This window comes from Notolepis coatsorum (assembly GCF_963971535.1).
Source record: "Notolepis coatsorum genome assembly, chromosome: 8".
NCBI classification, from domain to species: Eukaryota; Metazoa; Chordata; class Actinopteri; order Aulopiformes; family Paralepididae; genus Notolepis; species Notolepis coatsorum.
This window is the reverse complement of record NC_140172.1, coordinates 30367233-30381425: the sequence shown is the minus strand read 5'-3', so window position 1 is coordinate 30381425 and position 14193 is coordinate 30367233. Positions and strand designations below refer to the sequence as shown.

Genomic DNA, 14193 nt, shown 5'->3' with positions numbered 1-14193 from the left:
CTGCTCTTACATTTCTAACATCTGTTCTTTGTTCACTTGGAAATATCTTTAAATTACATGCTAATAATCCTCCATAGAAAAGCCAAAAGCAATGAGTTAAATTGCAGGCACAACAAGAAGTAGCAGTAAACTTGCAAGTGATGATGCCTGGCCTATATCAGAATATTGTCTATTAGTGTCTATATGTGTTGAAATCAATATAACTTGGGCCTCTACCCCATTCCATACAGAGACAGTCATGCTGCTTTTACAAGTGTGCTGCAGCCTGGTTGGTTGGCTCTGTCTGTACCTAGTGTTCTGCTGCGCGGGCAGCCAGCGCGGGGCAGAGTGGAACTGTCGGCTGGTGACGCTGTCCCACGGCGTGCTCATAGTGCTGCTGACCGCGTACGTCGTCTTTGTAGACGGACCGTGGCCGTTCACACATGCAGGTGAGAGGGTTATCTAACATTTCATCTGTATCAATGTATTAAAATAAAAAACATCAAATCAAATCAAATGTATTTGTATAGCCCGAGATCATATGGAATAGCCCCCATGGGCTGTACAGGTCTTCTTGTACAATTCAAGAAGAAACATCACAATAGATAAAAAACAAAAAACACCATAAAATCCAAATATGCAACACTCCCAGACTTTCCCCAATGAAGATAAGGAATGACTCACTAAAAACCTAGCAATAGGAAGAAAAAAAGCACCACAGGTGGCGTGGAGGAGAGAACCCTCAGATGGGCCGTTCAAAGGGGACATGATGTTGGTGATATAGTGTTGCTATGGATGATAGATGGATGGAGAATAGAACAGGCTAATAATTGGTATGAATGTACAGTATATATACATGTAATGAAACACATATATATGCATAGTACATGGTAGCAGTAGTATCTAAGGTACATAAGACATTTTTTTTAATGAAAAGCGCTAAGAACAACAAAAAAGAAAAAGGCATCACGTCTGTGGTAGTCATAACCGGTTTGAGGAAGAATAGCTGCTGCTGTCGACGCTGTTAGCCACATCAAGGACGGCGCACCCAATAAGCATTTTTACCAATGTGGTGCAATAGTAATAATAATGATTAGGGGTGTACTTCGGTAGAAAATAGTCCCTACATAAAACTACTCACAACAAGTGGGGTCATGATCTTCTCAAATGTATTTTTTGTGCTTTTCAAAAAATAAATGTTGGTGCTTTGAGCGCCACAAGCCAAGTGCTATTCAGCTCCATTGTATTGGAGTGACAGCAGATATCTCATCAAAACTATCTGGACGGATAGATTGCACTCCGGGTAAGGGGGGAAATGTGTTTTTTGGGGGGTGAACTGCCCCTTTAAAAATGCAATTACCTGGTATAGATGTACTGTAGAATTATTTTCTATTTTAAATTGTTTGCAGCATGTCACTTATTGTTTGTGATTCTTTGGGCATCCTTTCCAGTCACTTTTCTGTCTGTAATATTTAAAGACAATTATCTGCAATTTTGTAAAGGTGGCCAATTTTTTATTTAATCATCGTCACTTCCTGTTTGAGATTTCTTTGGCCGCCCCTTCTAGGATCTTGTCAGCCAGGGTCACTCAATAAACATCAATACCTAATCTTGTGTTTTAACAACATTGCTTGGGGTAGTTCTCCCTCTCTACAGCTCATGGCCGAGGCTTGTGTGGTTTGTTGTTCTGAGTTCCAGCAATCAGTTATTGGGGCTGACCAGGGGTGAGGCCCAGTTGCTCCCAATCAGGAGCAGTTACCTGCACAATAAAATATATAAATTCATAAATCAGAGTATAAAGCCCGATTATAAGGTCACAGGTGCAGCACGGTCTATACATACATAGATATGACAGTGATATATGGATGGCTATTATCTGAAAATGGCCATAATGAACCCCATCAGGCCCGGCTATTCATGAGCCTGTGGGGACCATTACGAATTGTACTGTGCATGTTTTTATCTGTATTGGAGAATAAATAAATAAGAGGAGACATTTTGAGATGAAGTAGGCCTAAGCCTGCCGTATTATTGCCTTTTTGACATAATAGGTTATGTAGCCATCACAGATTTCTGTAGATTTATTCATTATTCACACACATTATTACGAACAGCTCTTTCTTTCAGAGCTGGAGTGCTAAATATATTGTGTCAAAGTATAGAGCAGACAGAAGGAGCCACAGTGGTCAAAGGGAGGAAGTGCTTATAATATTTATATATTTATATTATGTGACACTGTGTCTGGTGGTGAACTGGTAGAGGAGACGTTGCTCCTCGTGATATCAATCAATTTAATCATTTCGTTTTCAATCCAATCGTTAATTCAATCGTTTTCTAAAATTCAAAGTCACTTTAAACTCATTCAGCGCTAGGGATTAGCCTGGTCCTGTTCTAGCTATGCCACGCTTTAAAGATAGGAGTGCGTCACCTTGTTTGTAGAGCTATATCTATATTCTATATTATAACTATGGAGACAATACTATAGTCTTTTGACAGTGACTTTCTTCCGTTGAACATGCAAAAAAGAGATAATTTTTTCATGCATACGTTCGCGCGTTATCCCACGGTGAATATAAGTATAGTTTAGGAGTGATCCGGGATAATTCCTGAAAAGCTGGTGTATTCTACTATAAGCGTTGGTGTTTCTTGCCTGGACACGCTACTATTTCCAAATCAAATGTATATAATAGGTATTATGTTTCATCATGAATGCATGAAAGGGGGGGGGGTTTATGGTTTGATGGCCAGTAACGGCTTTCTTGTTGAACACTACAGACACTGATCAGCTGGATCGATATGAAAACATTGTTGGATCAAGCTGAAATTTATGTCAGATCAGTCCTTACCTTTGGTCGGGGGTATTCCAAAAAGAATATTCCAATTGTCTCATCGCGATTTCCAGTATTGGTGTCCATCTGGTTCCGGACATAATTTGGCACAATTTATGGATCGAGTGTGCCAGATGTGTTTCGAAGTGGTCGGATGAAGCGATTTACTCGGCTCCGTCTAAATTTAGCGCCCGGAGGGATTTAAACGTAACACGCGGTCTAGAACAGAGTTTACTGCACTCTCGATACTGCCACCTAGCCGGATCTGGCCGGTACTGCACCCTCGGGGTCCCAGTATGCCTTTTAACGACAACATACAGGTCCGTGACATTGAATAGAATATTAAAATCGAAAAAAAACTGACCAAATAACGAGTTTACTCGTTGTTGGCGTTCAACGCATGGCGCCCAATAACGAGTAAACTCATTGTTGGCGGGGAATGAGTTAAGGGGTGGTAAGGCACACAATAGACAGACAACACAGACACATGGGTGGGTGTGTGTGTGTGTGCGTGCGTGCGCGCGTGCGTGCGTGCGTGCGTGCGTGTGTGTGTGTGTGTGAGAGAGAGAGGTGGGTCTTGAGGCAGGATAGTAACATTTGTTTTGGAGGAGTGAGTTTCAGAGCCTGGGGGCTGCCTTGGATAACACTCTGTTCCCCAAACTGTGGAGATTGGACTTGGGGGCAGTGGCGTCGCGTGGGTAAAATAACAGAGGAAGCCAAAAAAAATTATTAAAAAAAAATTATTAAATATTTTTATTAACATTTTTTTTTATTTTTAATTTTTTTTTAAGTCATTCATTCATTCATTCATTCACGTGTCTGTTGCGCGGCGCGCCCAGCCATCAGAGCGTTCCTACTGTAAAATGCGGAAGCAGCCATTTCAGCCTCAGCTCGTTTATAAAAATGATTTAAAATGTTTATTAGCAACGCCGAGCTTTCAAACCCCGCCGCATCTGTGTGTGAAACCCTAATGGAACGCTGGGTACCTTTGACATTTATATCCGATATATTTTGGACCCACCGCTAGCTTTTAAGCAGTGCTTGATGGTGCACATTAACCTGGCTACTACGGAGGAATAAGTGACTGCGTATTCCAGCCCCTGGCTTGCATTGCAGTCATGAAAGGGTGTACAAGCTTGCCTGATAACGTTAGTTAGTCAGTCAGGCTGCTCAGTGCTTACCTGGTCAATAATGTGGTCCTCCTCTTGCCAGATAGATTTGTTAAATCATAATATCCACAGTGGTGTGCTCTGCTGGTCCTCAGTAAATGTCCCGCCGGCGAAAATAAGTTGCTATTAAAGTGCTAAATGTTAGATACACTAATAGAGGATTCGAACGTGCCCGCTCTGTTAATAACATTTTCAATCAATTCCGCGAGGGGATGATGTTCAGACATGTTTGTAGTAGACTACTAGACTGAGTGACAGTTTTATACTACTAATGGGATGTCACGTTAGGTAGTCAGGTGGAAACGTGAACTTCTGAGTGCCCCGCCTCCAGGGGGGAAAATATGCTGAGTGTTTTCCTCCCAGCTCCGTTTTAAACTTTTAGGGTGTGGCAGTCAGCTCGAATCTGATTGGCTAGGATCGGATTTGGACTCTATAATGCTGGAAGCCTGGAGAAAGAGACCTACCCACTGCCTCTCTCCTATACTAGCTGCAGTGAGCACAGTCTGACAGTGTGTTAGAGGGAGTGAGAAGGAGAAGAGGGAGACATTTAAAAAAAAAAAAATATATATATATATATATATATATATATATATATATATATATATAACACAGATGCACAGATGAAAAAGAATGTAAACTATATTAAAAAAAAAAAAAATCTTTTTTTTTTCACATTTCATATTTCATATTTGATATGAATTTATAGGGAGGCATGGCTTCCGTTGGCTTCCATAAGGATTCGCCACTGCTTGGGGGTGACTTGAAGGCAGGCTGAGGTATATCCTCAAGAGTTTGGTAGGGGGAAGGGAGATCTGTGAGATACGGGGGCTGGGGGGCAGTTGGTGAAGGGCTTTGTAGGGTTAGCACCAAGATTTTGTAGTTGATCCTGTGGGAAACAGGAGGTCAGCGAAGGTCTTTGAGGACTGGGGTGATGTGGTGCCAGGATTTGGTGTGAGTTAGAGTTAGAATGGAGGTATTATTTAAGAACTGGAGAAGTATGGCAAAATGTCCGCCATTCATTTCAACTTAAAGGAACACGTGCCAACATTATAGGAAATTAGTGTACTGTCTTCTCAGACAAGTCAGACAAGAAGATAGATACCAACTTCGTCTCTGTATGTTCAGTAGAAAGATATCTGGCTGCAAGCTAGCCTAGCTTAGCACAAATGAATGGAAGCCGATATGGACCACTAGCTTAGCTTCAAACTCCGGGAGAGGATCTCACCTGGGAGGAGGGGGAGACAGGGATGCTATCAATGGTGAGTGTGGGGTCGTTGAGGGTGGACTTCGGGGCGGGGAGGAGTTCTGTTTGAGGAACTTTTGTTGCATCGAGACAAAGATTTCACACAGACATTTACAAAAAAAATTACCTGAGCTTCCAAATCATGGCAATGGCATATAATTTAGCCTGCAATCAACCATACCCTGTCTCATATGAAGCATAGTTCAAAGTTGACAACATTGTCTCGTTTCGGAAGGAGGAAATATTGATGATGAATTCGGGGTACGGATAGACAGGGGTTATGATTATCTCCACTTATTATTATTCTCGTTCCTTATTCTCACATGGGATATTACTTCAACCTTCAAGAATGAGAACAGGTGATAACGCTGGATTTCATCATCCCTTTCACACATAACATATATTATGCATAAATAAATCAGTACTTTGACCCTGAACTTCTCTTCTCTTCTGCTTTATGTGGTTGATCATAGTCAAGTCAAGTCATGTACAATTTATTTATAAAGCACATTTCATACATGGAGGCAATCCAAAGTGTTGTACACACAAAAACTATAAAAAGGAGAAGGCACAGCATAAAGAATAATGATTCTCTGGAATAAAAAATATATATAAAAAGGAACACAGAAGGGTACAGTATAAAAGCGGTACATTCTCACAAATCTATTTTCAGTGCACTAAAACAAACAAAACAAAAAGAGTGCAGTGGTTTAGCAGCATTTAAAATCAGAAACACACACAATGTTTTTTAGCCTATTCTTAAAAATAGGCAGAGTTGGGGCAGATCTAAGATCTTATTATGTGTGGCATAGTAGCAGAATGCGGCTTCACCATGTTTTGTTTTGGTCCTAGGAACAGTAAGCAGACCAGTCCCTAGTGTAAAAGAAACTCAGAGATGTATTTACAGTAGGACCTGACCCGTTAAGTGATTTATAGACTAGTAACAGTATTTTAAAGTTTATTCTATGACACACTGGTAGCCAATGCAGAGATGTGAGGACTGGTGACACCAGTCTGGTGTAATGTGTTCAGCTTTTCTAGTCCTTGTTAAACCTCTAGCAGCAGCAGCGTGAATGAGCTGCAGTTGTTTGATTGCTTTTTTGGGGGAGGCCTGAGAAAAGACTGCTACAATAGTCTAACCTGCTAGAGATGAAGGCGTGAATTCGTTTTTCTAGGTCTTGTTTGGACATATCGCCTCGTAGAAGCTTGAACCTGTGAAACTACAACTATGTGTTGGTATTGGTGTCACAATGCTGTTGTCTCATGTCTAGTCTCTCCTCCCCCCCCCCTAACCTTTTAAACCACAACCCAGGCACGGACAACACGGCTCTGCAGACCTGGGCCCTGGCCGTCAGCCTCGGCTACTTCTTCTTCGACATGGGCTGGTGCGTGTGCCACGGCTCCGAGGGCCCCGTCATGCTGGCCCACCACGTGATGAGCATGCTGGGCATCCTGCTGGCCCTGGGCTTGGGGAGGTCCGGCTGCGAGACCTGCGCCGTCATCTTCGGCAGCGAGATCACCAACCCCCTGCTGCAGAGCCGCTGGTTCCTCCGCACGCTCGGCCGCTACGACAGCCTGCTGGGCGACGCCGTGGACGTGCTGTTCATCGTGCTGTTCGCCGCCGTGCGCGTCGGCGTGGGCACCGTGATGCTGTACCACGAGCTCACCTCGCCCAGGCCGCCGGTCGTCATGAAGGTCGGCGGCCTGGCCATGTATGTGCTGGCCTGGGTGTTCATGGTGGACATAGCCAGGTTTGCCTGCAAGAAAAGTCGGGCCAAGTATAAAAAATGGCTGGAAAAAGACACGCTCACGGGAGAAACATGTGATGGGTGATGAAGAGGGACAGAGATGACAAAACCTCCCAGAACTTCTGGGCTGTTGGAGTACCTCTCAGGCTTCTGTACAGTTTCAACTGCTGTATTTGAACGCGTTTACAAGGCAGCTCAAAAACCTCTGGTGTTAGTTAGATAGACATCATTTTATATACTGTATGTTTGTCAGATTTTTCTACTGGTTTACAAGATGTCCTTTTTTGTTAAGCGTGTGTACAGAAATGTGAAAAACATGTAGACTTGACCCTTTTAGGGTAACCTCTATTGCTAATTGACCCTATTCAGACAGTGGCCATTTTGCTCTTACTGTACAGTATGTCATGATCAGGTTGGGATTTTTTGGGGAACAGGGTGGAAATGCTGCATTTGTTTATGGTCTGAGGTGGGAAGTTGGAAACGCGCCATCTCTGACCTACGTCCATTCAAACTACAACTCACAAAGACAGTTTACTTACAAATGTACACTTAAAACAGCTAATAAAAACATTAACATTTATACTGGCAACTTATTTTAAACCAACTCAGTTATCTTCTGTGGAACATGGTAATGTTCTTTCAGATGATTTTTACATCAAAGTGTATCCAGTGATAGTTAAAAAGATAATAGTGAACATGAGTAACTCAACAGCAAAGGATATTGATAACTTAAAAGCACCAGAGTAAACCTGTCAATAAGAACAAATACATTTCCAGAGAGCTGAAAAACCGCAATAATTACCCTGATTTCCCTGAAGTCGGGAGACAATGACATGGCGAGTGACTACAGGCCGATTGCCATCCTGCCTGTAATTTCAAAAGATCCTAGAGAAGATTGTTGCTGCACAGTTGATGGAACATTTAGAGGCCTTTGACATTTCAATTAGAAACATCTAATTGTTATTGAGAGGGTCAAGGGTCTATTAGTCAAAGGACATGTTGTAGGGACAGTGTTTCTGGACCTAAAAAAGGCATTTGACAGTTAATCAGTGTTTTTTTGTCTAAGTTGAAACGTTTCAAGGTGTCGACAGAATCAACACAGTGGTTTAAGTCATGTCTGGATGGGAGACAACAGTGTGTCAAGGTCAATGGGGAGAAATCCAAACTGCTTGCCAACAGCATGGGAGTACCGCAAGGGTCTGTACTTGGGCCACTGTTATTCACCATGCATGTACATTAATGACCTACCGCAAAGTTGTCCAGGTGTCAGCTGCCAGGTGTACGCTGACGATACCATCATCTATGTGTCTGCTAAAACAGCTAGCATGTCAGCTGAGCACCTGACCCAGGTTTTACATAACATCTCCGACTGGCTTGTGTTGTCTCACGTGTTACAGAACATCTCCGACTGGCTTGTGTTGTCTCATTTGACCTTGAATGTCAAGAAAACTGTCTCTATGTGTATCTCCATACGCAAAAGGCCTATAAATGATTTGTTTGAGGTGCAAATAATTGCCGAAGTAAATGAGGTCAAGTACCTATAGGAATCATATTAGACAAGAACCTAAAATTTGATAAACAGGTACATTATGTATGTAAGAAGGTCAGATATGTCACGGTTTGGGTGTGGTGCTGGTGATAGAACCCAGGAGCAGACAAGACCAGGCGGGTAGCATGTCAATGGAGCTTTAATTGAATAAACTCCAACACACAAAAACAAGGGGTATGGTAAAAAACACAAAAACCAAAACCTCTCAGCGAACGCTGTAAGAGGGAGAAAGATTACACTAAAGGTTACACAAGAAATCACTAGCATGGAAACACTTACTTAACTTTAACATGAACACGGATGGGGTAATAACGGTAGTGGAACCAACAGGAAAAGATAATGAACCCACACAGAGAACAGGAAACAAGGAACTCAAATACGAATGACAAATGAGAAACACCTGGGATGATTACTACTGGAGACACCTGGGAGGGGAGACAGACTGACAAAGACTACAGGAAACAACACAAAGGACTACAACTACGGCTGATGAGACAAACAATGGGAATTGAACACACTAGGAACATAACGTCAACACTAAGAATATAACACACTAGGAATATAACACACTAGGAACATAAGACTAACAGGGGAAGGGCGGCTGGGTGGCGCAGCGGAGATTGCGCTCGTCACCAATGCAAGAGACTCCGGTCTCGACTCCGGGTGCCAGCATTGCCTCCGGCTTGGGCCAGCCGTCATACTAACTCAATTGGCAGAGTTAGAGGGTGGAAGTCGATGGGTGGGCATTTGGATGTTGTGGACAGCGACTCCTACAGGTCGGTTGGGGGACGCCTGCACAGCATAGACAGGAAGTAGCGGGGGTAGTGTGAGCCTCCCATGCGTTACACCTCACCACTGAGAGTCCGCGCTGGCAGGTGAAAATATGTGACAGGCTGCCTCGTGTACCGGAGGGGACACGTGATGCAAGGCTTCTATCCTCCCTACAACCGACCAGTGGGGGGCATAGTCGAGCAACGTTCAAGACAGGGGAGGGGAGAATTGGAAACACGAAATTGGGATGGGAGAAAAATAGAAAATAAGGAGAAAAAGTGGATAAAAAAAAGACTAACAGGGGAACATGAAGGGCAAGAGAGAGAGAAAGGGAGAGAGAGAGGAGGGGTAGCACACTGAGGGCCAGGGACACGAGGAACAAGCCAATACAGGGACGGGAAGAGCAGGGGAGAACAGTCCAGTAACGGGTGGAACTAGGGATGTCCGATATTATCGGCCTACCGATATTATCGGCCGATATCGGCATAAAAATGTGATATTGGAAAATATCGGTATCGGTTTTCAAAAAAAAGTTTTTTTTACATTTCTATAGAAATGATGTCCGATATTATCAGCCTACCGATATTATCGGACGATATCGGCATTAAAATGTGATATCGGTTGATATCGGAAATTAAGAGTTGGACAATATCGGTATATCGGTATCGGTAAAAAAGCCAATATCGAGCATCCCTAGGTGGAACGTTACAATAAACACGCAAACAACACATCTGGTCTGTCCACTGTGACTGGTCCAATGTAGCTGTGGTGTCCATTTAAAAAAAAAAGTGTTCATTCATTCATTCATTCATTCATTTATTCATTCAATCATTCATACGATGTGAGTGGTCATGTTGAAATTACATCAAATGACGAGTTTGCGACTAGGAACTCCAAGTTGACGCACCGATTCGATTTTTCCTAGTAGGAGGTCGGAATTTCCAACCTCTGAGTTATAATTGAATGCAGCAAGAAATCCCAACCTGAGCATGACATAAGAGCAAAATAGCCACCGTGTGACTATGGTTAATGTTGGCTGTGTGACTATGGTCAATGTTGGCTATTAGAAGACAATCATGGTAATACAAGAGGGTAATGTTTTTGAATACACTGTAAATACTTACTATCCATTAGGTTTTACTCTTGGGTAGTTATTATTGGTGTACATTTAAAAATATATATTTTGTCCACCTTTCTTCAATAGTACTGTAGGCTTACTAACTGTGAATGCACTGACTCACGTTTTAGAATGTTCATGTTTGTACATCTAAGATCACTACAGTCTGTTTATGAAGACTAAAATATAGTATTTATAAACCAGTGCACATTTGCCATAATATCTAGTTGTGGTATATTTAAATGCATCTTTTGTTATATGGCTTTTAAAGCACCAATCCAGAACTTCTTAAGAACATGAAACTGTGGGGTGAATCCAAATACATTATTGGAGACCTTTGACCTTTGTAGATGGGAAAACAACCCCTGTTAATCTGAATAAAGGTATTGTACTCTATAAGTGTTTATAAACATTACCAACGTAAACAAGCCTTTTACAGCCACAGTAAAGTAAAGAAAATACAGTTTTTAGTTTTGGTGGTGGGGTTTCCCAAATAATTGCTATAATTTAGTTACTAAAGCAAGCAGTGGAAATAATTATGTATTTTGTGATTGTGATGTAATATGATTACAATTGTTTTCCATGTCTGGTTGATTCTGAGGCTAAATGTCCACATACTGTATATCATATTCTGATAATGGGGGACTGTATTATAGCGTCAGTGTTCCAGGGATCCACTTTTCCACTGAGGACAGTGTTTGCAGCTTTAACATGTCAATGTGCAAAAATCAACCTTTTCAAGTGCAACAGGTAACTAACGCTCCTTTTTTGATCGGTGATGTGCTGAGAAGCATCCAGCTGCAGCACCGCAGAGCAATGCGAGCGAGCGCTCTCAGGGCCGCTCAGCAGCGCCACCCACCAAATGGCTGAATTGGAGTATTGCGACTGGACTTGGTTGGAGTATTGCAGCGAAAACAATCGAAAGTAGTAACGTTACGTTAGCATAACTAAATATTATGTTGAATGTAAATATGTGTATACTGGATATGAACAGCAGTATTATAGGCCTACAGCAGTATACAGCAGTATTGTACAGCCAGCAATATTATACATTATTATGTAAGGGATAATGTATAACTACGAGGTCATTGTCGCAAAATAATTGACCGACACAGAGTTTAGAATACCGAGGAGCCTCGCCGAGGTGTTCTAAACGTCAGTGAAGGTCAATTATTTTGCGACAATGACCTCGTAGTTATACATTCAATACACTCAATTGTTAAGGAGATGCAGACCAGAGAAAGACTTTCGTCTTGTTTACATCAGGGTCCCCCATTTTCAATTCATCATGACATTTATGACATACACAACATACAGATATATAATGACATTTATGACACAAATCGATCTCTAAACAATGTGTGTATGTCCGTAATGGTATGATTCTGGCCTGATAGGTTAAGCCACCATTCAACCAGTTTCTATATCTATCCCACCGTGTCTGTGTAAAACCTTGTGCACGTTCTTTCTGAACGGACGTGAGATGCATATAACATTGTTTAGAAACCTTTTTGCGAACTTTAGAAGGTGTTTTCTGTCCATTTTCGTCCGTAACGTTACTCTGTGGATGTCATTTGTTGTCGCTCGACGGCTGTATCCTCGCAACAAAGAGAGCTGCTATTGGTCGAGCGCAAGATACGTGACCGAACTCACACCAATTACGTCAATTGTGGTGACCAAGTACCCGTTCGCGAGGAAAGATCTAGTCCCGACTTTAAAATTATGATTGCGCAAAACGGGCTAGTTTGTCAATGGAGAACTTTTTGTTCCTAAATCTACACCAAAATATCTTTCACCCAGAGTGAAAATTGTGTAGTCCGCCGACTCGCAGGGGTGGGAACAAGAATAGCCACTTCTCAGCCTTCACCATACGGCCTAATGACCGCCCCGGAGCATTCGGGTGGGCCCGGTAGAAGTCATCCAGCAGGGTGGGGTTGGCGAGGTAGGACGGAGGCACCCAACTCCGGTCCTCCGGGCCGTAGCCCACCCAGTCCACCAGGTACTGGAACCCCCATCCCCTACGGCGGACAGCAAGTAGGCGGTCCACTGACCACACCGGGTCGCCATCGTCCAGGACCTGGGGAGGTGGAGGAGCAGAAACCGGGGGGGACAGGGGGCTAGTAGAGAATGGTTTTAGGAGAGAGACATGGAAGACTGGGTGGACCTTGAGAGCGGCCGGGAGGTTCAAGCGGACAGTAGAATTATTAATGACGTGGTCGACGGTATAGGGACCGACATAACGGGGGTTGAGCACACAGTATCACTTAGATATTGCTTTGCGGCTGAGCTTGAGATATTGATTTGCAGCTCATAGCAGCGTGACAGTTGCCTAATATCAGACATAATTGTCACCTTGTTACACTCCATTACCCTCAGAATCAGCTCGATGGAAGTGGGAGGATTAAAAGGTCTGGACCCAGGCAAGCATGACAGGACTCACTGGACTTTGAACTAGAGACAGCTGCATTTGTTTCTTCTTCTTCTAGTCGGATATCCTTCTGTCAATCAGAGCCTCAGTCCCATTGATTGTAATAACGGTTTCTGTCCACCAGAGGATGCTGTCACCACTCCTAAGGTAGCAGGCTACTGTTCAACTGAACAGAGGTGTACGAACAGATGGCAACAGGAGGATGATGTGAGTTAAGACAAGACAAACTGTACCGAATATTCTTCTTAAAGGTCATTAAACAATGCAAAAAAGATTGTTGATGTTAATGTTGATATAGACACTGATTGTGTGAGTCACACCCCTCAATTCTCCTTTCATCCTTTTTCACATGATGAAGTATTAGATAATATTCAATCCATAGATCCCAGGACCTCTACTGGTGATAATCTGGACTCTTTTTTTTCTAGCTGCTCCTTTGATGCATATTTTTTTATATTTCTATCTCAACAGGAATATTTCCTAGTGTCAGGGTAAATCTGCTTTTCACTATGATGCCCCTCTAGCTCATGGAATGGACTCCAACCGTCCTTAAAGCATGACATTTTCAGAGTTGCAGAGTTTAAAACCTTGATCTTCAACCTTTCAAGTTCTATGTGTTTTCATTGATTTGTTATCCTTACTTTTGTCTTGCTTTGTTGTCTTATCGTTATGATTATGATTAAGAATATGACATTACCAATTAGGCTACTTTGACTCCAAGTAACACAATTTAACTTCTATATTTATGCCGTCTGTACTTGTGGGATGTGTCTATTAATCAATTATTCTATTAGGAGCATAATAATCAAGTTGTTTCAGACTTTTCTCTTTTCAGACCTTCAGCTAGACTTCTATTTTATTTCTTACTTACTTATTTGTTTGTTTGTTTGTTTTTGTTTAAGTCGCTGTACGGAAATACTGGACTCGGATGCTGCAGCCTGATGACCTTCTCAGACAATAACACATCATATCTGAAACCTGCTTTTAGATATGAGAGAGCAGTTATTTAAATTAGCTATATCAGATGCTCAATGTTCAGGCTTACTTGCCTTATTCACACGGCCATAAGGCAATTGATTGATTGATTGGAAATGTTATTAACAGATTGCAGAATGGGTACAATACAGTACAGCTCAATACACACAATTGTTAAGGGGATGCAGACCAGAGAAGACGGGGTGGGGGGGGGGGGGGGGGGAACTGAACATTGGAGGGGGTTGGTTTTGGACATTTACAGGTGCCAGTTTCTAATTGCAGTCTCCCGTAGGTGCTCTTTGAGAGTTTTTTTTTTATCCACTTTTTCTCCTTATTTTCTATTTTTCTCCCATCCCAATTTCGTATTTTCCAATTCTCCCCTCCCC

The 14193-nt window shown here is 42.4% G+C and overlaps 1 protein-coding gene across 1 annotated transcript; it reads left to right on the top strand.

Annotated features, from left to right (window-relative positions):
* Positions 1 to 238: 238 nt before the first annotated feature.
* tlcd5b (TLC domain containing 5b) lies at positions 239 to 7052 on the top strand (the record flags this gene model as incomplete). Its single annotated transcript, XM_084320362.1, has 2 exons — positions 239 to 428; positions 6532 to 7052. 2 exons carry the CDS (start codon positions 239 to 241, stop codon positions 7050 to 7052), a joined length of 711 nt encoding a protein of 236 aa, XP_084176488.1.
* Between the last annotated feature and the right edge of the window lie 7141 nt (positions 7053 to 14193).